The 25,221-nt window shown below is 41.3% G+C and overlaps 1 protein-coding gene across 1 annotated transcript in view; it reads right to left on the bottom strand.

Moving 5' to 3' along the window:
• Window positions 1-25,221, bottom strand: part of SECISBP2L (SECIS binding protein 2 like) — a 1,453,372-nt gene that overhangs the window by 744,237 nt on the left and 683,914 nt on the right. The window contains exon 11 of the mRNA XM_044077590.1: window positions 11,859-12,000. Within this exon, the coding sequence (XP_043933525.1) occupies window positions 11,859-12,000 (142 nt within the window). The remainder of the gene's footprint in view (window positions 1-11,858; window positions 12,001-25,221) is intronic.

The following is a 25,221-nucleotide window of genomic DNA, read 5'->3' as shown; positions in this document are numbered from 1 at the left end:
GGCATGAGGGAAGCCATCTGGGCAGTTGTATTCAAGCTTGCACCCAGGAATGTAATTATTTGAGAGGGTACCAGTTGTGATTTCTTTTCGCTTATGGTGTACCCTAGGCATGCTAGAAGCCTTTTTACAAACGCCAGATGTTGAAGAAGAGTGTCCTTGTCCTCTGCCTGAATGAGACAATCGTCCAAATAAGGATAAATTTGAATGTTTCTTTGTCTGCAAAATGTAATTACTGGTGCCAGGCACTTTGTAAAGACCCTGGGTGCAGTAGATAAGCCAAAGGGGCAGTGCAGAGAATTGGTAATGCAAAAAGCCTGCTTCGAAGCGGAGGTATCTTCTGCAGGGTTCCCTTACTGGGATATGCAGGTATGCCTCTAAGTTTAGAGTTACCAACCAGGCATTCTTGCCTAGCATAGGCAGTAGCTGTTGTAAGGTCAGCATTTTGAATTTTGGAAGGTCCAGGAAAGTGTTTAGAATTGATACGTCCAGAATTGGATGCCATGATTTGTCTTTTGTGGGTACCAGGAAAAGTCTTGAATAAAATTCTTGTCCTTTTTCCTTTTCTGGTACTGGTTGATAGCCCACATATCCATGAGGGACATGACTTGTTTCTGGGCCTCTGCCCACTGGTTTGGTGGCAGATCTGGCCATCCATTTGGAATTGGCAACGTGTAGAAATTAAATCTGTACCCCTGGGCCACTATGTTTAATACCCACTTGTCCTGGGTAATTAACTGCCAATTTTGAGCATGAAGTGCTAGTTTTCCCCCAAGGGGGCTGCCAAAAGATAAGTGCTTGGAGATGGTAGAGGAAAGTCATCGAGACTGCTTACTGTGGGGTTGTGCTTTGCTACCTCCAGATTTGGAGGTGGAGGCACCCCATTGCTTTGACTTGTAAGATCCCTGTGATTGATATCGGGAGGCTTTTGAGTGCCTGGGTTTGCCCTGAGCGGCTCTGTTGGACACAGGAATGGACCACTTCTTAGTAGGCCAGTGTCTACTGAACCTGGGTGGCTGCACTTGCAAGAAATCTTTTACAGTTTGCATAGATTTAGCTTTGTCTTCCATTTTCTTTAAAACCTCTTCTGCCTTATTACCAAACAAACTGTCATGTTGTAAAGGGGCATCCAACAATTTAGCTTTAACATGATCAGGCAGAATTTGCTCCTTGAGCCAGGCATGCCTTCTTATCACAGATCCAGTTACGGCGGCCCTGCAAGAGGCCTCCAAGGAATCAAAACCACATTGCAAAGTATGCTTTCCAACCTGTTCTGCTGAATGCAATAAATCCTGTAACTCTATTTTCCACACAATCAGAAATCAACATAATTTTCTGTTTCAGTAAGCTCATAACATGCTGTTGATATTTAGGCATATGAAACTGACAGTTTAAAGCCCTGATTGCCAAGGATGCAGACGTATAAACCTTCTTTCCCCATCTATCCAGCGCCCTGGAATCTCTATCAGAAGGGGTAGGATTTTTGGCTGTAGAAGCCTTAACACCCTTGGGACCCTGAGAAATAGTCTTAGGATCAGCAGCAGGATAAAAAGAAATGTGTGGGAGTTAGGAACCCTGTAGTATCTGTCTGGCTTACCAGGAGGTGGAGGCAGGGAATCAGGAGCCATGCTTGATGTCTAATACAGGAGGTATTGCCAAAGGCCTATGCTGAGGAAGAAGAAGAAAATCCCTAAGCCTCTTTTTTGATTTTGAGAAATCCTGACTCTTCCCAGTGAAAATGTTCCCTTAAAGTATGCAAAGTCTCTCCAAAAGAGTAATCCTCGGGAGGAGAAGCAGAAGGGATGGATTCCCCTGCATCAGAGTCCTCATAAGGTGGAATAGAAAATTCCTGATCAGAAGAGGAATCAGAAGAAATGGAAACCTGACCTGAAGATTCATAATCAGTGCCTTGCCTAGGCCTCTTAGCAGGGGGGAAGATTGGGAACCCCTGATCAAGGTAATTAAATCCTCAGCCATTTTGATCATTTGTTTTTTAGGCATAGGGGCCTGAGCACGTGGCTCATGCATCAGTTTTTTAGACAGAGAAGTTGATTTTGGCCTTGTTTTTGATAATGGCAATGGTTTAATATAAAAATGTTGACACCTGAAAACACCCTCAGAAGCAGGTGCCTGCTCAGTGGCTCCGGAACCATCCAAGGGAGAGACATCTGCGGGTTCAATACTTGCAGAATCTCATGGCATACCGGACTCCGAATGGGTCTCGGTAGAGGCCTGCGACTCAAAAGTAGCGGGTATCAGGAGCTGCGAAAGTGCCTCACTGAGTTCCGATGAACCGGCGACTGGCTTAGGAGTAGCTTTGTTGTTGGTTTTGGACCTCGACGATCTGTCTCTGTCTTTTTCCTTGCGTTTTTTGTGAACTCCAGTAGTCGGATTGTTAACCAACGACATTTCAGGCTAGTTAAATCTTGAACCAAAATATTTAGAAGCAAAAATATACTGACGCTTAATAGTGCATTGGTTAAATTTAGCACAAAAGCGACAGCAAGGCATGTTGCGATCAGGGCCTAGGCAAGGAATACAGTACAAATGAAAATCCTTATGAGGTATTTGCTTCCCACAAGTAATGCAATTATTAACTTTTACTGACATCGGTAAGGAGCAAGAAAAAGTTTCCCCAAGGGGGACTTAGCTTTAGTTTGAAGACTTCGGTACTGAAACTTGAAAACGAAAATTTCAGGAGTCGGCCGACCGGCACTTGCGAACTACTTCTGCTTTGGGCACTGCGCGGCAAGAAAGACTGATTAAAATGGCGTTGGCTGCATGTTTTATACCCCTGACAACCTGACGTCATGGAAGAGGAGACAGCAACGGACGCAGGACCCAAGACTTTGTTATTCAGGCCGACTGAGGGCAACCTGCCAGCAGATTACCCAAATGTAATGACTGCAACAGTGAAACACGAAGAACATCAGTGCACCAAAAATTATGCTACTTTTAATAGTAATTTTGAATTGAACTGAAAAGAAAATATGGAACATTGCATTTGATATGATTAACATCAATTAATGTTGCTGAGTTTTAATAGATAAGTGCAGGGTCACATATTTCTTGTATTTTTGTTCAACCAGTTTCTTTGGTAACTCTGGTGTTGATGAACACTGGTGTTTCACCCAAAATGTTGTGGTGCGTCACCTTTGACAGGCGTGTCATAGGTTCGCCATCACTGATTTAATACCATGGAACTTTAGTTTCCCAGTACAAGTCATAGAACAGTTTAGAAATGCCCCGTAACTGCTTAAAAGCAGTATTAAGCATACAAACAACAGAGTAGTAAGTTAGAATTCCCAGAGGAATTAACAGTAGTAGTAAACCGCAAGTATATTAAAATAAAAAAGATAGCACACACACACATTTTTTAAATAAAACAGAAAGGAAACAAAATATGTAATAATAAAGAGAAAAAGGAATTTCCCAAAGGGATATTATCTGAGTCCAGAAGCTGTAATCCACCACTCCAGGCTGCAGAGGGGATTCAACTGCGTAAGTTCTACAGCTGGCACAAAATACTGTATAACTGACATTCTGTGACATGGTTTAAGCATCCCCTGATGGGAAGGGCTTAGCAATCCCCTACCAGAGAGAATTACAGAAGGTAATTCTGAACTCTGGAAAGCTGCCAGTGTAGGTGGTTGTTCAAGCACAGAACCCATAAACCACTGAGGTAGTGTGAATGATGAACCTATACTGTTACAGAGAGGGTATTGTACACTATGGGTCTTTTCAGAATAAAGATATCTGATAGGATTCTATGAAATAAATTTTGTTACATGTTATATATTTTCATGGTGGTCCTATCCTGTTTTTCTATATATCTGATAGGATGTTAGACCCATCCTCCTTTGCATGGGGATGTTCATGAATACTGCTTGATAAGCTCGTGTGCAACCCCTGGAAATCTTGTGTCGCTAAACTTGTTATTGACTAATTCTCTACTAACTTAAAATCTGTCCTTTTTTATGTACAAGTTCAAAATCCATCAATTTTAAATGCCTGGCTACCTAAGTGAATTTTGCAAAATGTTTTACACACACTTTTTTTTGGTGGACGACATCAAACATTAAGAAAGGCAGGGTCCTCAGAAGGGTATGGCCCAAATGTATATATAACTGCATGAGATGTATGACCAACAGACAGAGGATGAAGGACAGTTCAGATTTTGGACTGACAGCAAGGAAGTTCAAAGGTAATTTGCACCTGTATGCCCCTTATGTTCCTTTGGGCTTATATCATACATATGGCATACTGTGAATGGAAGGGTCCAGACTTTGGTATGCTGAATGGACATATCCATGGCAGGACATCACACTAGTAAAGAATACTGCAACAGTTATCTTGAAAGACATTCATTATGACACAGAAGGCTTATTTTAAGACTATTCAGTAACTGTGACCCTCATGAATTGCCAGTCTGGTCTGGCTGGTGGTGATGTGATTCTACTGAAGCAGAAATGGGTGTTGCACAAAAAAAACACATTATTAGCCCCTCCTGGAAATCACTCTGTGTGTGTCTTAATGTGAAATACTATAAACCAAAACTGAGTTACTGCTGGTAAGACACCACAGCGAGAAACTAAGGGAGGGAGGAATCATGGGGAAGCAGGTGGTCATAACTTTTATCTTTAGTTGTGCAATAAGAAGTTAATCCAGTTAAGAATGGTATTAATCATGGCCCAAGGTTATAGAGCACATCTGCCATACACTCGAGTCCATTCCTGACACCAACTAATACCAGGCTGTTAGCCCTGGAAAAACTCTGTCTGCAGAGGAGAAAGTGCACATTTTATCTTCTTCTTTCTGTGAAACCATTCTCACTGACTGGTGGTCATATACTTGGGCATCACTCAACATTTGGTATTTAACTGCAGTTCATTTAAGATATCTAACAATTACATTACGATATGTAATAGATACACTTCATGTTTCAAACTGGCTTATACTTTTGGCATACAGCTTCTTTATTTGACTTTCTCCAGTTTATATACTTTTCTCCGATTTTTGAGTTACTCAACTTCTTTATACTCCTTAACATTATTTTTCCTAAGCTTTTTCTTAGTGCTTAGATTAACAGTTTAATAAAACTGAAGTTCTTAATTTTTCATGGTTGTGCCTTTTTAGGCACTTCTATGCTCCTCGCAGATTTAACAAGATTTTTACCGTTGTAACACCACTCTAGAGATGTACAGGGGGGGAAAAGAAATCAGATGTGAATAGTGTTTTTTGGGAGTGTAAGTAGTTAATTTATTTTACATTTGCTACCCAGGAAAGTCCAACTGGATACAGGTCCATTTTCAGCAGACGCCTGGGGAGAAAAGTTCCAATTACATAAATTGACAAGTTCACAAAGATAGATATGATATTTACATTCAGGAAGTTAACATTTTAACATTGACAGCATATTACATAATTTAAAGGTAAATATTAACAACTTAGGGAAGACATTACATGATACATTCGGAACATGACATGTTATATAAAGAAACCGTTCAACAGTTAGAAGACAAAATAGTTGGTAGTATTGTTAATTAGTTAAACACTTAGAAAAGACATATCCAGCAACTGATAGACTAAGTAATGGGACAACATATCCTAATCACTAAGGAATTAAGTTTTCCTGGAAGACCACCAGGAACTGCCCAGACATAACCAGTCATTTTTTACTCCGAAGTTTAGACACCCTCTTGACAGAATTAAGAACTAACAGCAGAACAGTCTTCCAAGTACAACGTTGCAAGGAAGATAAACTAGCAGGTTCAAGAGAATCAATTTTTCAAATACAAAACTGAAGTCCAAAGAAGGAAGAATAGGCTTTCTCCGAGGCCTGATATGAAGAGTGCCTTTAAGAAACTGCTTGACCTCAAACCAAGAGGTTAAGGGAAATTTAGATTAGCAGAGACTGCTGACATGTGAGCTTTAACTGAATAACATGCCAAGCCTGCATGAGGCAGATCGCACAAATAAGAGAGAACCAGAGGAACCCTGACCTCCTACAGAACCCAAAGCACATCCTAAGAAAAGAAGTACCTAAAAGGGATCAAAACCCTATCACCCATAATATCATCTAAAAAGTGGACAAATGAGGATGGATAAGAGGTCTTGTGTGTGAAGATCCACCCAGTGAGGTAACTTGTGGTGATTGCCCTTGGCCAAGTGACAGAAGGGAGTCACCAACAAGATTTTGGGAGAATCCTGCCTGATCTTGTGTTGAACTTGTGGCAGCACAGGAAGTGGAAGAAAGGCATACAGATACATTCCCTTCCAAGGAAGACAGGTAGTCCACCTTCCAAGTCATAGAACTTGGTACTCGAACAAAATAGTGGCAGTTATCTGTTCAGAGGGGAGGCAAAAAGAGCTACCTGAGGAATACCCCACTGCTGGACTATGTCCACAATCATACCTCTGTGAAGCATCCACTCATGAGCCTGTGTGCTGGACCTGGTCAGAAAATCTGCCATTAGATTGTGCTCTGAAGGCATATAAACTGCCTGAAGTCACTTGATATTTGATATTAAAAAACGCCAGGAAAGCCGAACTGTGAAACAACTGCTGCTTTTAATAACTTTAAACACACAAGATCAAAACATTTTTCATCCCACTTGATATATGATAGCTAGATCTCATGCCTGAAGAGCTAATCTGCAAAGGAGATAAGACTGCTTGTTAATGTACCACACCACAGTGCTGTTCTCCATGAAGACTTTGAGGGAGCCAAGGAGGAAAAGAGAATTAAAAGCTTGGAGAGCAAGAAGCAGAGTCCTCATCTCTTTTATGTTCATATGGTCTGTCCTCTGAGGAGTCGGCCAAAGACCGTGGACTTTCAGAGGGCCACAAGAAGCACCCCACCCAAGATCTGAAGCATCCTTGAACACTTCTTGAGAAGGAAATGGAGCCTGAAAGGATAGTCCCAGGTTGAGAGAGCTGCTGAATTTAACACAGTATCTGAGTTTGAGACGAGGGAGCAAAGGAACATGGAACTCCAGAGGTGGCAATGTTGGAGTCACATTGAATTGAGGTACAACTGGAACTTCCTCATATGGAGCCTGGTATGAAGAAGTATGGGGAATGGAGGAAGCCATAAACCCCAGAATCCTGAGAAATTCCCTGGCTGTGAAAGAGGACAGAAGAAGACCAAGTTAGAAAAAGGGTGACAGACAAAACCTTGGCAACAGGAAGAGAGGCCAACATGGGAATGGTCTGAATCCTGCAACTGAGTAAAATATGATCTTGGGAGGGAGTAAGAAAAGATTTCTTGAGGTTGAAGGTGAACCACAGACTTTGTAAAGACAAGCAGTAAAATGAAGATCTTGTAGAAAACTGCTGGAAGAAGTAGCCTGAATAAGTAGATCATCTAGATAAGGGAAAAGAGGGTGAAAGGTATCACTGAGGTATAGAGAGACTAAAAAGGTCTCTGGAAGAAGGTGAGGAAAAAGTCTGAAGAAACAGCATCCTGAAAGTAGAGTAGAGAGAGGTTCAGAATTGGTCTCCAAGTCCCCTCCTTCTAAGGAACCAAAAGCATCCTTGAGTAAAAAACCCTTCCAACTTGGGTAGGTGGAACAGGTTTAATGGTGCTCTGATTCAAAATGGACAACAAAACCTCTGGGAAAAGCTAGGGGAGTTCATCTGGTGGAGGCTGTGGAATGCCTGAAAAGGGAGGAAGAGATTTCCATATCATAAAATACCCCTGATGAATTACAGACAACAGCCAAGAGTCTGAGGTTATCTCTGTTGTCAACTGTGGACAGACTAAAGGACCTGGCTGAGGGGAAGAGAAGGCAAAATGTCAAATAGAGACAGGCTTGTCCTGAAAGGAAGGCTTCTGAGATGTAGGAGTCTGAGTGTGGTAAGCAGGATGAATACGCCTAGATCCCTTCTTACCTTTGGGAGGTTGACAAGTCTACCTAAGGACAAAGTCAGATTTAGAAGGGTAATTCCTCTGAAATTTGGGTATAAAGGAGACAAAAATATGCTTGAGTTCCTGCATGGCCTTACCCTTATAGTTGAACAGATCAGCTGCAGCTGTCCTAAAAAGATTTTTATTATCCAGAGAAGCATCCAAATGTTTGGCTTTAATATCATCAGGCAAATCCTGAAGACAAAGCCAAGAATAATGCCTCACTTTAGAAACAATGGCAGCAGCCCTGGAAAAGATGCTGGTTGCATCATACCTGCATTTTATGGAGTGATGAGTGACCTGGGAAGTGGACACAAGCATTGAAAGAGCTGAAGCTTTCCCTTCAGAATCAGGAAGATCAGACAAAGCCTTAGCTACCTTGGAAAGGAGAGCCAAGACATACCTGGTCATGTGGGTTTGGCAACTAATAGCCCTAAAAGACAAGGCGGCAACAGTACATACTTGATTACCCAGCCTTTCCATAGCTCGACTGTTCCTATATGAAGGAAGGCGCTTAGAAGGCCTATCAGTGGAAACTGAAACCACTGAAGGATCAGCAGGAGGACACTTACACACAGATTTGCAAACCTCAAGCACCTTGTAGAACCTATCAAGTTTCTTAGGAGCTGGAGGCTGACAGTCTGGAGCAATAGAGGCAGCAGAGAAGGTGTCCAAAAGGGCTGCCAAAACAGGAGGAACTGCAGATGGCTTAGGAGACTCCATTTGTAAAAGCCCATAATATCTGTGTGTGGTTGTTGGTTTTGAACATCAGAGACCTGGAAGCAATCCCAGTTAAAGTACTCCATCATATGAGCAACAGTATCCCCAAAGGATAACTCTTCCAAGGGGGAGTCTAGGCTCAAAGAATCCTCTTCCTCTGATTCACAGTCTAAAGGAGAAAAAATTTGAGAGGCATAAGCAGGTAATTCCTTCCAAAATCCAAGTCCTTATCTGAGGAATCCAATTCTCTAGGCCTCTTAACAGGAGTGGAAGACCAGGTAGGAGCAGGGACTGACACCCCTTGGAAAGGCTTCAAGTCCATCAAAGCACAGAACAGACCCTGAGCAAAATCCTGTCATTCACTTTGGGGATCTTTAGAAGCAAGGGTAATACATTTCATTTCCTGCTTTTTCTTGAGTGGGATGTCCACCCTAAGGACTCTTAGTGGCTCAGACCTTTGGTGGGCTTTGATAATCATACTAGGAATCTCTTCCCTCACTAAAATCTGAAGAATTCCCCATGGTCCCTCTGGAATAATTAGCCGAGGTTCCCCCTTAATGTCCTGAACAGATGTTGGAAAAGCCTCAGAAGATGGGTGAGAATTCAGACCCATGCCGGGTTCCAATGGGGTCATGGCAGAGGAATCTAAGTCAAATACCAGATGGTCTCTTCAGGGCTTTCACTGGCTTCTAGAGGGATGTCCAAGGGAGGCTGGACAGCAACCAAATCAAGGCTATTCTTTTTTGGTCTCTTTCTGGCATACAGCTGACCCTTGGGCAGGAGAATTCCACCATAGCACCCTCAGTCAACAGTTGTTGGTTCTCAAGGTATATGAATAAGGAAGATAAGCAACTATGTAGGGTCTTAGGAAATAACTCTTGACAGATACAGCACTGCTTATGGACATGGGAAACGCCTAAGCAAAAAGACACTGGTTGTGACGGTCTTTATGAGGAATTTGCCTCCTATGCTGACATTTTCCCTTCTTGGATAACAAGAATATAAGTACACTACAAAACCAAAAAAGGAAGAGAAGAAACCCCAATGGGGCACTTATCTGAAGATAGCTTGGCAACCAGCACAGCAGAAAGGTATTCAGACCAATGTTCTGTTTTATAATGATGTTCAGGCTGGTGGGATAGAAGTTCTGAGAGTTTGCATCCATGCATCACTTTTATGCCCTACACCTTATGCAGGGAGCATGCATGTGATGTATGGTGCCTATAAGATCTAAAGGTTTTGGTATACAACACGGAATTTGGGCTATCCTTGACATGAGATCCCTTCTGTAAAGAATACTGCAAAAGTAACATGGAAGGACATCAACAAATACAAAACAATGCTCAAATAGATAACTAAAGTAAGTAGGTCGGTAGGAACTGAAAAGCGTAGGAATGGGTTCTATTGCACGAGAATAAAAAAAGATTTCTAATGCAAAATGTATGTAGAATGAGTGTATACAATAAAGGAAACTGTTATTGTCATTGTTTCAATGCTATTAATGTCACAAATGAACTTGTTTATAAAAAATAAGTAGGTTGGAAGGAATGTAAAGTAACTATGTATGCACAAGAGTAAAGAAAAGAGAAGTAAGAGAAATTGCATGTTTAATGCATACATGCAATAATAGAAAGTGCTACTGTAATATTCCATTTTTCATTGGTAGCAATGTATGCAAACTCACACTGCAAATTAATAGTTCAATGAATAAAGTTATTTAAAAAAAAGATATGACCTTAACTTTCATTACAACTTGTTAAGGACCATCTCTATTTTCACTACCTTTTAAGACAGCTGCCATTTCTCAAGCTCCACTGAATTTAATGCATGAGCATTCAGATTTATTGTTATACATAAGCTGCAGAGGCAACAAACAATGTCCATTACACAGCTACAAACTTTTAAATGCATTACTACAGAGTCACATCCAATGTGAAAATATACTCAGCCAAAAACTACACAATTAATTGTACAGCTGGACTTATTTTATGTAACTGCAACCACCAGGCACCAAGAAACAGCAAATTACAACCAGACAGTGATCCAAATGTTTTATTGTAACAAGTTATTTTCCTCTGAGGTCTCGGCCGTAGCCTTCAAGGAGTAAAGAACCACAAAAGCACATAACATGGTAATGTGACAGCTTGGTTGAAGGAAAAATTGGGGATTTCCTTCAGAAGAGGGAAAAATATTCAACATTTTATAGTCAGGAGCAAATTTACTATGCCCTCTATGTGCTTAGAACACAGAGTACTATCTAATGGGACTTCCACGTGTGGTAGGTGTAAGGCATGTAAGTTTGTGGTTAAGAGTTTTCCACAAATTAATAATATATTTTTTAATACTTGGGATCACTTTACTTGCAATTCTGACGGTGTTATTTACACCCTCAGTTGCCCTTGTAAGCAATTTTATATTGGAGAGACAAAGAGGGCATTTAAAGTTACACTGATGGAACATGCAAGAGATATTAGTAATAGGAAAGAAGAAAGTTCTGTTGCAATGCACTTTAAAAAATTTCATCAGGGCAGTAATGAGGGGTTATAAAAGGAACGGTGCTAGAGAAAATTAATGTATCTTACTTTGATGTAAATAATTTTAAAAAAATAGTTATTTAAAGAGGCTGTTTATATTTTAAAGTTTGGCACTTTATACCCTCACGGGCTAAATAAGGAACTGAGTTGGAGAGTATTGATTTAATTGTTCTATTGTTTTATTGCATTGGCTATAAACTTTTTTAACTTCCTAAGTAGATAATTAATTATTCAATTACTGCTTGTTAGTTTTATATAAAATGTATGTGCTTTTGTGGTTCTTTACTCCTTGAAGGCTACGGCCGAGACGTCAGAGGAAAAGAACTTGTTACAATAAAACTTTTGGATCACTGTCTGGTTGCAATTTGTTATTTTATATAACTGTTGTAAAACATGGGAATGGAAAAGAAACATCTACAGCTTCATGTCCAATACTGCCTGTGTTTGTGTAGTTAATTTCCACATTAGCAAAATTAAGTTATGCCTTTATGTATGACAAACAGGATGTTATTGGCTTCCCATTTATTTTCTAAAAAATAAACATAATGCAATATCTTTTGTACACGTAAAAGGATTATAATATTTAGGAAAGTCCTTTTTACTGTTAAAGAAAATTATGTTTCAACACTTCTGACATACTGCTACACCCTGATGTTGAACATGACACATGTTTTAACATAAAAGAAGAGTAATACTACCTGTGTAGGATAAAGGCTTGGTGTTTGTTAGCTGCCGTGCTTTCATTGCCTGCTGCTGTTTTTCAAGTGCCGCTAGCATGTCTCCAAGGTCCAGCTGTACTGGGGCTTTGCTCTTCCTACAAGCTGCTTTAGACAATGCATCCTGCAGATTATTTAAACAAAGAAAAGATCAAGTCAAGCAGCAAAAAACAAATACACAAGTATCAGGCTAACAATATTTGCAAAATTAAAATGAAATGTAAAGTGGCACTCAACTTTATTAATTTTTTACAAGTAAACAAAAGTAAACTCTGTACTTAACCAGAAATTTACTGTTTGATATTAGTAGTTAAGATATGTAAAAATGATACCTACCTAATACATATACAAGTCCCCTACGTGGAATGGTGTTGGAAACTCTGCCATCCATTCTCTCAGAACAATTTGTAATTTGTGACTGAATTGAATTGCAATCTAATTAACACGTTTGCATAAATGTCTCTTAAATGACAGTGCTGTTCCTGATTTTTTTCAATAGAGGAACAACGACCTCCAAAATTATAAGAAGTTCAAATGCTCTGGGGGCTTTTACCCTGCCGCCAGAAACTATACTTCCTCAATCCCAAAGTCACAGTAAATGTGGGAGAAAGTGTGCTTCTGAACTCTGAATAATTAAAGAGAATGGGGTTTCAGCAAAAATACACAGTCTGTACATTTTCTGAAACAGAACACACTACAAGTAATCATAGACCCATTTCCAAACTATTTCTTTCAAGAAGTCATTCAATTAAAGGGCTTTTGACAAACTACCTCACACCTGGAAATAACAGATTCAGATATGACATCACCACCATATAGTGACTTCACAACTGGCATAGCTTAGGACAGCCACTCAGTGTAACTGTTTAGTTAGTTTGAATAATATGATTTTTCAAAGTGCTGATCAAGTAATGGAAAAAAGTAAAGTATCAAAAAAATTTGTTTAAAGAACAGTTTTTGGTTATAAGGAAATAAGTCGCCATTTTAAATGGGCTGACCAAAACTCAGTCATCAAACCACTAGTAAAGCAGAAATTTCAACACTTAAACCCTTAACCATGAGTTTCATTAGTAGAAGTAGAAAGTAAGAGCTGCAGCTGGAAAGACAATTCATGTCTCCCGTGCACTTCTTTTTTTCATTTAAAGCAAGAAAAGAAAGATTTTTAAAACAGGAAAAAAAAACAACTTTCTTCCCCAGAATAGCTTATGATGAAATAACTACCTGTAAAAACAAATGAAACTTCCATCACATCAGACATCAGGTCTTCTCACTTCCTTCTCCAGCATACAGTAACATGTTAAGGTTAGCCAGTCAATGGATCCATGGCCTGTTGTTATGGGACGTAAACAGTGGCACTGGATGCAGAAGACAACCACATACATGTGTGTAATGAAGAACATTTCTTTGGAGTCTGCTTGGGGTATAAAATAACTATGCAAACACAAGCACAATTCCTATATCTTCTAGACTTTGTTGTATATTTGGGAGCTATACACATGTCCTTGCCTTTGTTTCCTTGTGAAATGCTTATTCAGTCTCTCTTACCAAATTTTTCTAACCTCCTCTGATTGACTCCCATAGTTATCGTGCAATATTTTATAATGCCCTACTAATTATTCCTTTTTTAACAGTAGCTTCTGTTCTAAATTCAACTAAAAATTCTGCCTGAACAGGTCTTTCACTTAAGATTCCCCTAGCCCTTTATCTTTGCCTATGCTCTGATGTCAATCCTCAGTAGGAAAGAAGTGTCTTATCTGCAATCCAGTCATCATCCTGGCCTCATTCCACTCTATTACTTTTCCCTCTCTAGTTACTTGCTCACAATACCTTAGTTGTTTTGTCAGTTTTACCCTGTAAATTCTAGTCCCTTGTTGCACATTTCCTAGCTTACTTCTTAGAATACTTTATGCTACTTTATGACTACAACATTCTGTATGTTTATTACTCTCCTTAAAGACCTGCATCCAAAATCGCACTCTCTCCTTATCTTTTGAACTCCACCTCCCCTTGTTTAATCATCATCTCTTTCCATTTTGAATTATAACTATCTGCTTGTGTCATGTATATAAGCCTTAACTGTGTGGCTTTAAATATCCCTTCAAAACAGGCAAGCCTAAACCACCTTGTTCTTTTTGAAGGATCAACTTATCCCACTTAACCCTTGCCCCCCTCTTCCCCTCCCAGATAAATTCCTTCAATTCTTTATTAATTATTCTTTACAACTTTTCTTGCTGATAAAAATATGCCTGACCTGTATATAAACTAAATGGACTTACTATCCATATCCATAAAAACAGCTTCAAGTTTCTCAGTTTTTGTTTATCTTCTGCTTTAGTCTTTTCCCAAATAACCTTACCTGCCACAACAGTAGCATTTTTGTTAATTCAGACTCCTAAATTCTTCATCTTATTGTACTCCCATAAACATGGTATTGCTAAACCAATCTGTGTGTGGGAACATAACTTATGGCTTATAGGCCTTTGCTTTTTTCTTCAATAATTGTACACAATGAAAAGACCTGGAACTGTCTCAAAAAGTTCCACAGCACTGACATGACCTTTTCTGGTTTTATCAGGTACGAAATAATATCTACAAAAAAGACAACTTTTCTTGATTACCATACCAATTATATCATTGAATTTTCTGGGTCTCTTGTTTTCTTTGCCAATAGCTCTAAATGTAAAGCAAATAAAGGAGAAAGAGGACATCCCTGCCTGGTTCCTTTGTTCGGACACAATGTCAGAGAAGAACCCTCTCACTTCAGTTTTTGCCTCTGATCCCTCATGTATCCTCCTAATTAACCATATTATTTTATTAGTGAAGGCAAATGTTTCCACTGCCCTACTCATAAAATCCCAGCTTACTCTGTCGAATGCTTTCTCTGCATAAAGACACAACAACAAAGGTATTTTCTTGCACTTTGCTTCCCTGTGGATATTTGTTGTTCTATTCTTCTTCTTTCAGCTGCTCCTGTTAGGGGTCGCCACAGCAGATCATCTGCTTCCATTTCTTCCTGTCCTCTGCATCTTGCTCTGTCATACCAACCACCTGCATGTCCTCTCATCACATCAAAAAAACTTATCTTAGGCCTTCCTCTTTTCCTGTTACCTGGCAGCTTCATCCTTAGCATCTTTTTCCAAATATATTTGTTGTTCTATTAATGTTGTCAAAGCTCTACCTCCCCTCCACAAATCCACAATGATCCATACCTACTAATTTTGGCAAAACCTTTGTCATTCTTTTAGCTACTATAGACATAAACACTTTATAATAATGGTTTAAAATTGAAATCCATCTATACTAACTTGGGTCTGTTGGGTCTTTATGTCTTTAGGAATTACAGCCACCACAGCTTTCTTCCAATATGTTGGTGCTTCCCCTCCTTTTAAAATAGTGTTAAACAAAACCTTCTAGATCTTTATCACTTTCTTCCCTCCTAACTTACAAACTTCTACAGGAATAATCATCTATTCCTTGAGACTTTCCTACAGATTGATAATACGTCAGTGTTTTCATCTCACCTTCTCCTCCCTTAACTAATTGTTGAGGCTCACCTACCTCTAACCTTGACATATTTAAGTCTTCCATAAATATTTCCACTTGTGTTCTTTTGTGATTTGCACATTTCTCTGCATTATACACATTTTCATAAAATGTCTAAAATACCTCTAATACCTCTACAGGATCTCCTGTTATTTTTCTTGTTACAGGCTCCCTAAACTTGGCAACAACTCTTTCTACTTTCTGTTGCCTAAGTCGCCGTGTTAAAAGTTTTTGTGCTCTGGGGTTATCAAAAAAACAGTTACTTAACAGCAATCTTTCAAAACTCATGCATATAACCCAGATACTCCCTTATTTTCTCCAGTACTCTGTAGTTGCACCTCTTCTTGTTCTGTGAGATTCCCCTTATTCTGCAATACTTTAACCTTTGTCAGCTCCTCTAAATAATTCCTGTTACTTCTTAGCCATAACTCTTTTTTTTTCTTTTATTTCTACCCTATTTTTAAACTTCACTTTGATTTTATCACATTTACTAGCTATAACTTCTGAAGAAATTTCTATCCTCCAAAATAACTTTCAAATAATTTCCACTACCCATTCCTTAAATTCCTCTCCTTTTAACAGATAGGTGGGAAAGCGCCAGTGTTTCATTTTTACTTAATTACCTTGCATTTTTATCTTGGTTGTTATTGGCACATGATCTGAAATTGTTATTGATGTGTGTAGAAGCTTTCAATTAAATCCACATGTTCCAGTGAAATATAATTTCTGTCTTGTCTAGCCCAGTTATTGCACCTGTGACATCCCTCGTCTGAGCCAGTAATAATCAAGGAGCCTCAGTCCTCACCACTGACACTGGTGGGGAACGTTCACTTAGAACAAAAATGGATACACACAGTATTTTCAGATGGAGCTCTCTGCACCAAGCACAATTCCCCTTAACAGCACACTCCAGACCTGGGACTGGATTTCCTCTCCAGGCCCCAAATAAGACTCCCCCTTTCTCTCTCTGCAGAAATTAGGGCTCTGTATCCACATTCCAAGTAGCTGACGCACACACTTTGAGATTTGGTTGATACACATACACACATGGGAAAGGCTGGCACAGATTTTACCCATTATGCCACCTCCACATAGACTATAAAGTACACTCACTGCCACCAGCCAGCTACTTTAAGGCTTTTAAAAAGGTACTCAGTTACTCTTAGTAAAATTAATAACTTCTACAAATGGTAGTGTTAACAAATTGGCAAGACTTTCAAGAGATGATGCTACAGTGCCACTAAATTAATTCAAGTACTATCAAGGATGAACATATTTTGTAAAAGCCGAGCCACAATGAAAGGTCTAGATATATTTAATAATAATGATTACAAAAATGGGAATACTGAGTACATGTTTACAATAAACACCAGAGTTTCAATTCACAGGAAATATAAAAAATAACAGAGACGGAAAGACTTAGACACATACAGAAAAACAATATTTTTAGTTAATCTCACTATGTTTTACTAACTTGACTGAAGAACTATTGTTCCCTAGTTAAGTTACTTACTAAAGCAAGGCAAGATGAAGTGGTGAGTGATCTTGTTAGTTCCAAAACAGAGTGCTGGGGTCCACACTACCTTATCTGGCCTATTTTTCCTCGTCAGGTCTGTGAGGGGAGCAGCTATTGTACTATACAAACAAACTTTCTACAGTACCCCATTGTCCCCAAGAATGCCCTCACCTGTTTTTTGGTAACAAGGGCAGGCCATGTTTAATAGCTTCCACTTTGGCAGGTTATGGCCTGATCTTACCACTCTCCACTCTATGTCCCAGGTAGGAGACCTCTGCCATACTCACCTGACACTTACTGTGATAAATGGTCAAGCCTGCCCAAGACTTCCCTGACGTGCTGAAGGTGCGCTTGCCAGGAATGGCTGTAGACGGCAATATCATCCATGTAAGCAAGGGCATATTCTCCTGCTCTTGCTAGGATACAATCTACCAGCTTCTGGAAGTTCACTGGGGCATTTTTCATCTCAAAGGGCATCTTCGTGAACTCAATCTAAAAAGAGTCACAAAGGCTGACCTCTCTCTAGCAATGGGAGTCAAGGTCACCTGCCACTAACCCTTGGTCAGATCAACAGTCGTCAGACACTTAGCCCCACACAGCTGTTCTAAGGCTTCATCTGTCCTAGGCATGGGGTAAGCATCTGACTCTGTGTGACTGTTTAGTTTTCTGTAGTCCACACAGAAAAGTACAGTTTTGTACCTACCATAAATGTAGATGTTCGAGGATCCACATTGCTGCAGTCATAACCTGTGGGTAGTCCGCTGTCCTCGGTCGGCCCGAATACCAAAGTGTTAGGCTGGCGTCGGTCATGGTCGCTCAGATCTGACATCAGTACGCAGTGGTACTAAAGCGCATGACCGATGCCATATCCTCAGTCTTTCTTGCCCCAGATGTCAGAAGGCCTAAAAAAGAAAAGGCCATAGCCAAAAATAGAAAATACCCAACCACCAATATAGAAAAAATAATCACCCCCAAAAACAACCCAGCAACCCCAAACTACAGAGGGGAAGGAGGGAGGGAAAATTGGACTGCAGCAATGTGGATCCTCGAACATCTACATTTATGGTAGGTACAAAACTGTACTATGTTCTTCGTCTCACATTGCTGCAGTCATAACCTGTGGGTAGAATCCCAAAGCAAAGGTAAAGGGAGGTTGGCAAAATTAATAAGCATTAGGAGCTGCTAACATGCCCTGTAAAACTGCAGTGGCAAACCCAGCCCTAGACTTGGAATAAAGAGGGAGATGGTAATGTTTAGTGAAAGTGTGCACTGAACTCCAAGTAGCTGCCTCCAAAATATCCTTAGTAGCTACTCCCCTTAAAAAGGCAGTAGAAGTGGCAGTAGCCCTAGTGGAATGAGGTCTGATCCCAGCCGGAACATCCTTTCCATGATGAGAATAACAAAAAGCAATACAATGGCCAATCCACTTAGAAATAGTTTGCTTTGAAACAGCTTTCCCTTGTGAACCCAAAGCAAAAGAAATGAATAACTGTTGAGTCTGCCTGAAGCCTTTAGTTCTGCTCAAATAATAGCGTAACTGCCTGTGAATATCCAAAGAATGCAAAAAATTTTGGGGATCAGCATAAAAAGTAGGCAAATGAATAGATTGGTTTAAGGCCACATTAGAAACAACTTTAGGCATAAAAGTAGGGTTAGTACGCAGGGATACCCTATCCTTATGGAATATCAGGAAGGGTTCAACTGCCATGAGAGCCTGTAATTCAGATACTCTCCTAGCAGACGTAATGGCCAACAAAAAAGCAGTCTTCCAAGACAAAAACTTCAACTCAGATGTAGCTGCAGGTTCAAAAGGAGGTAAAGTAAGCTTTTCCAACACAAAATTGAGATCCCAGGAAGGAGTAGGAGCTCTACGTGGGGGTCTTATGTTCTTTGCCCCTCTAAGAAATTGCTTAACCAAAGGGTGAGAAAATAAAGGTGGGTCACAATCATAGTGAGCAGAAATGGCTGCAGCATGAACTTTCACGGAGGAGAAAGACAAACCCTTGTCTAATAATTCTGTAAGGTACTGTAGTGTAATACTCAAATTAGGCACTGAAACATCAAAGCTCTTTGCTGTGCTCCAAAGAAAAAATCTCCTCCATTTATCTGCATAAACTTTCCTAGTACTAGGTCGTCTGGCTTCCAATATGACATTCAAAACTTGTTGAGGAAGCTGTAACCCCCCAGGGTCTAGAACAGAATATGCCAGGCTGTCAGATGCAGGGACTGTACCCTGACATTGAGGAAATGATTGCTTGCCTGGGACAAAAGGTGTGGAATTGGTGGCAAAGGCCAAGGAGGCTCCTGTACTAAACTCTTCAGCAGAGGATACCAGTGCTGACGTGGCCAATCTGGAGCTATTAGAATCATGCAAGGCTTGTCCTGTCTGACCTTCAAGAGCACCCTTGGAAGGAGAGACAGAGGAGGAAAAGCACTGATGTGAAGGTTGTTCCAACTGAAAGATAGAGCATCCACTTTCCAAGCTTTTGGGTGAAACATCTTTGTGCAAAATTTTGGCAGTTGGAAATTTAGTGGAGAAGCGAACAGATCTATGTCTGGAGTTCCCCAAGCCACTGTCAACTGTTGAAATACATGAGGATCCAATTTCCACTCGTGGGAATCCACTATCTGTCTGCTCAAAACATCTGCTAAGGAGTTCTGTGCTCCTGGCAGAAACCTCGCTTGAAGAGTGATGTGCAAACTCAGAGCAGTCTCCCACAAAATCATAGCTTGTCTGCAAAGAGGGTACGAATGGGTTCCCCCCTGCTTGTTGATGTACCACATGACTGTTGTGTTGTCTGTTTGAATCAACACCTGTCCCGGTTGAAGTAGATCCTTGAAGGCTATCAGTGCAAATTGGACTGCTAACATCTCCTTCATGTTGATATGCAAATGCTGTAGTCTGGGAGGCCAAATGTCTTGAATCCATTTCCCATTGAAGTGTGCTCCCCAAACCTTGTCTGAGGCATCTGTCGTTAAGATCTGACTCGCCTCTGGTCGGGACACAGAGAGTCCCTTGTTTAGGTGACATTCCTGAGCCCACCACAAAAATTCCTTTTGGATGCAAGGTATTATCTGAATGACAGTGTCCAAATCGTGGCAGTGTTGAGTCCACACACTTTTGAGATACCATTGTAGCTTCCTCATATGCAGCTTGGCATTGGGAAGTACCAGAATACAAGATGCCATGAACCCCAAGGCTTGAAGGACTGTCCTTGCAGTCAGCCTGGACAGTAGGGATAATTGCTGGAAGTATATGGGAAGATTTCTTTGTTTGTCTGGGGTCAAAAAAGCCATCTGAGAGGCTGTATTCAGTCTCACACCCAGAAAGTACATGTCCTGAGAGGGTACTAGACTGGACTTTGTTTCGTTCACAGAATACCCTAGGCATCTTAAAACTGCCATTACATACTGTAGATGCTGAAGTAACTCGACTTTGTCTTGAGCAAGAATCAGGCAATCGTCCAGATAAGGATAAATTTGTATTCCTCTTAGTCTTAAGAAGGCTATCACAGGAGCCAGGACCTTTGTGAACACCCTGGGCAGTAGATAAGCCAAAGGGCAATGCAGAGAATTGATAATGAAAAGTACCAGCCAAAACGCAGGAACCTCCTGCAGCTGGGCCTGATAGGAATGTGAAGATAAGCCTCTTTGAGATCCAGAGTTACCATCCAGTGATCTTTGCCTAACAGAGGCAGAAGTTGCTGCAAAGTTAACATCTTGAACTTTGGAATGTCTAGGTATGTATTGAGAATGGACAAATCCAGAATTGGCCTCCAAGTGTTTCCTTTCTTTGGCACAAGGAACAGGCGAGAATAAAATCCTAGGCCTACTTCTGACGGAGGTACCACCTGGATAGCCCCCATTTGTAAAAGTAAAGAAATCTGTTTGTGAGCCTCTAGCCTTTGCTGAGGAGGTACGTCCGGCATGCCTTTGAAAGGAGGCAAGGTGTGAAAATAAAACTTGTAGCCTCGATTTATAATGTCCAACACCCATTTGTCCTGGGTGACCAAAAGCCAATTTTGCATGAAAAGTGCCAACTTTCCTCCTAGAGGAGCTGCCAGACAGGAGGAATCTGGCAGCTGGAGATACAGGTCATTGGGTCTGTTTACGAAAAGGCTGACCCCTGCCCTCACCAGAAGATTGTGCAGGAGAACTCCACGTCCTAGGTCTGAAAGAACCCTGAGCATGAGCTCTGCCCCTACCACGTCTAGATCTGCCCTTAGACTGAAAAATCAGAAGGAGGATAAGCCCATCCTTTTGCAGGCCAATTTCTGCTAAACTTAGGGGGCTGCACTTGTAAAAATTCCTTAACTGTCTGCATTGACTTAGCTTTGTCTTCCATTTTCTTCAAAACTGACTCCACAGGAGAACCAAAAAGAACTTCAGATTGAAGGGGAGCATCCAAAATTCTAGCTTTCACATGCTCTGACAAATTTTGATCCTTAAGCCAGGCGTGCCTACGAATAACTGAACCAGTGGCAGCCACCCTGGAAGAAGCCTGAAGAGCATCAAAGCCACACTGCAAGGAATGCTTACCAACCTGATCAGAGGCATGAACTAAGTCCTGCAATTCCTTACACTCTATACCCTCAGCTAGAGCATCTACCTTAGATTTCAACTGGCTCAACAGAAAATTCTGATATTTCAGCATATGAAACTGGCAATTTAAAGCTCTCATAGCTAGCGTGGAGGAGGTATACACCTTTTTACCCCACCTGTCCAAAGCTCTAGAATCTTTATCTAGAGGTACCGGATTCTTAACTACAGAAGCCCTGACACCCTTAGGTCCCTGACTAATAGTTTCCGGGTCTGCTCTAGGACTCTTATATAAATATTTATGAGCCTCTGGAACTCTGTAATACCTGTCTGGCTTGACAGGGGCAGGTGGTAAAGAATCAGGATTAAGAGAAGCTTCAGATAAAACATCCTGAACAACATCCAAAACAGGGGGAATAGCCAAGGGCCTATGTTGTGGTAAAAACAAAAATTCCCTAAGCCTCTTACGTGAATCTGAAAAATCCTGACCTTCCCACTTAAAATGCTCCCTCATGGAGTGCAGGGTTTCAGAAAAGGAAAAATCCTCTGGAGGAGAAGCAGAAGGACAGGAATCCTCTGCATCCAAATCAGAATAAGGAGTAAAATCCTGAATGTCCTCAGTAGAAGACTCAGAGTAATCTGAGGGATGCTCCAATCCCTCCACCTCTGTCTCCACCCTAGGCCTCTTGTCTGGAGGGGGCATAGAACCTCTGATTAAAGTTATCAAATCCTCTGCCATTTTCAGCATATGTTTTTTAGGAACAGAACCTGAAGAACTAGGGCTGATGCCTGTGCCAGAAAGACCAGGTCTAGCTTTAGAAGGAGCTTTAGTGACAAAAGTAGAAGGCCTAACAACCTTATGCAAAGTAGGAGCTACAGAAACTTGAGAGGCCCCCTCGGCCTGACCTAACTCCTGAGAGGCCAATTCCTGTAGGATTAAAGGTTCCCCCTGTGATTCAGCTGAAACCTCGGCTGGATCCACAGATTCAACCGTAGTCTCCATAGAACCGGCGTCCGCAACGGACGACTCATCCTGCTTAGACTTTAACGATGTATCCTTTCGCTTCTTAGCGGTAGCGGGCGTCGGAGGATCCGACGGCATGTTGTAGTTACACCGCTTACCGAAAACAAGTCTAGCACAATCTAACCTGCGTTTAATGGTGCGCTTATTAAATCTAGCGCAAAAGCGACACCCGACTACGTCGTGCTCAGGCCCCAAGCAAGGAATACAGAGAGAGTGGTAGTCCCTATGAGGTATCTGTTTCCCACAAGAAATACAATTATTAACTTTTTCAGACATCCGGATTTGACTGAGGCAAGAAAAGACAAAAATATTCCCCAGCGAGTACTTAGCCAACTTGGTCTTCGGTCTGAAACTCAGAATACGAAAATTTCAGGATGCCGAACGGCACTTGCAAACGCTGCTTCTGCTTCGGACCATGCGGCAAGAAAGACAGAGGATATGGCGTCGGTCATGCGCTTTAGCACCACTGCGTACTGACGTCAGATCTGAGCGACCATGACCGACGCCAGCCTAACACTTTGGTATTCGGGCCGACAGAGGACAGCGGACTACCCACAGGTTATGACTGCAGCAATGTGAGACGAAGAACATCTGTGCTGCCATCCTTCTTTGGTACCAGCACCACTGGGGAGGGCCAGGGATTACTGGATTCCTGGATTACACCCAGTTCCAACATTTCCTGTATCACCTTCCCATAGAGTCTGTCTGACTCACTCAGGCACCCTGTAAGAGTCTGCTGGATAGGTGTTTCGGATCCTGTATTAACATGGTGCTGCACCAGATAGATGCACCTAGGCTTCCCAGTAAGCATGTCCCCAAAAGTACAGTTGTGTACACTTACCATAAATGTAGATGTTCGAGTGTATTCACTGTTGCAGTCATTACATTTGGGTTATCTGCTTGCAGGTAGCCCTCAGTCGAACTGATTAACAAAGTCTTGGGTCCTGCGTCGGTTGCTGTCCTTTCTTCCATGACGTTAGGTCATCAGGGGTATAAAACATGCTGCCGATGCCATTACATCAGTTTTTCTTGCCCCAGATGTCAGGTGCCCCCCAATGGGAAGCAATTAAATATAAATAAATTAAATATAAAAGCACAAAGATATACCTCCAACAAAAAAGCAAATACACCAAAAAGGCTTTTAAGCATAGTAAAGGAAAGTAGAGGTATAGCCAAAAGACGTTAGGGGGCTGGAGGGAGGGTAACCAGGACTGCAAGAGTGAATACACTTGAACATCTACATTTATGGTAAGTTTACACAACTGTACTATGTTCTTCGTGTTTCACTCTTGCAGTCATTACATTTGGGTAGATTCCCAAAGCTATGGTTGGGAAGAGGAATTTAGATAGGATTGGGGCCAATTATAAGGCCCTGCAAGACTACAGTGGCAAAGCCAGCTCGGGATTTAGAGAAAATTGGCAAATGATAATGCTTGGTGAAAGTATGTACAGAACTCCAGGTAGCAGCTTCTATGATGTCCCTGGTAGGGACGCCTCTGATAAAAGGCTGTAGAGGTACATGCAACCCTGGTGGAGTGAGGTCTGATCCCTGGGGGATAGTTTTTCCATGGTGCTTATAGCAGAAATGAATGCAATAGCTTATCCATTTAGAAATGGTTTGCTTTGAAACAGCCTTCCCCTCTGCCCCTGCAGCAAATGCCACCAGCAGTTGTTCAGATTTCCTTTGAGGTTTAGTCCTGTCCAAGTACAATCTAAGTTGTCTCTGCACATCTAAGGAATGCAGTATCTGTTCCCCTTTATTCTGTGGATTGGGAAAGAAGGTTGGCAAATGAATGGACTGATTAAGAGCCACACTAGATACCACCTTGGGCATAAAGGATGGATTGGTTCTGAGGGACACCCTGTCTGCATGAAAGATGATGAAAGGCTCCACTGCCATAAGGGCCTGCAATTCAGATATCCTTCTAGTCGAAGTGATTGCTAAAAGGAAAGCTGTTTTCCAAGAAAGAAATTTTAAGTCTGCAGTAGCAGCTGGCTTGAAAGGAGGTAGAGTGAGTTTCTCCAAGACAAAGTTAAGGTCCCAGGCTGGGGTTGGAGCTCTCCTGGATGGTGTCAAATTTTTGGCCCCTCTGAGGAACTGTTTGAGCAGTGGATGAGAGAAGAGGGGAGGTTCTGTGTTATAATATGCTGAAAAGGATGAGGCGAGGATTTTAATGGAGGAAAAAGACAGGCCCATATGAAACATCTCAGTTAAGTATTGTAAAATCTGAGGTAAATTGGGTGCTGCTGTGCTCATCCCTTGAGATTGGTTCCAGGCACAGAATCTTTTCCATTTTTCAGCATACGATTTTCTAGTACTAGGCCTCCTTGCCTCTAAAATGACATCCATCACAGGTTTGCTGAGGGATGGTAAAGGAGAGATTAAGTAATTAGCCAGGCTTCAAGGTTCAGTGTTAGAAGCTGAGGGTGCAGAATCTGGTTCTCCTGCTGAGACAGCAGGGAAGGAGTCCGAGGCAGATGCCATGGAGATAACCTTGACACACTGCACAGGAGGGGGTACCCGTGTTGGCGCGGCCAGTCTGGAGCAATCAATATCATCCTTGGTTTGTAGTACTTTGGAGAGCAGAGGCAGAGGGGGGAAGGTATAGACTGATAGGTTTTTCCAGCTGAAGGACAGAGCATCCACTTTCCAGGCTTGTTTGTGGGGAGTTCTTGTGCAAAATTTGTCCAATTGGTAGTTCTGAGGAGAGGCAAACAGGTCT

This window comes from Protopterus annectens, chromosome 7.part0 (genome assembly GCF_019279795.1).
Source record: "Protopterus annectens isolate FY-2018-M chromosome 7.part0, PAN1.0, whole genome shotgun sequence".
Classification (NCBI taxonomy): Eukaryota; Metazoa; Chordata; order Ceratodontiformes; family Protopteridae; genus Protopterus; species Protopterus annectens.
Note: the sequence above shows the minus strand (reverse complement) of the source record. Positions and strands in the feature narration are given on the sequence as shown.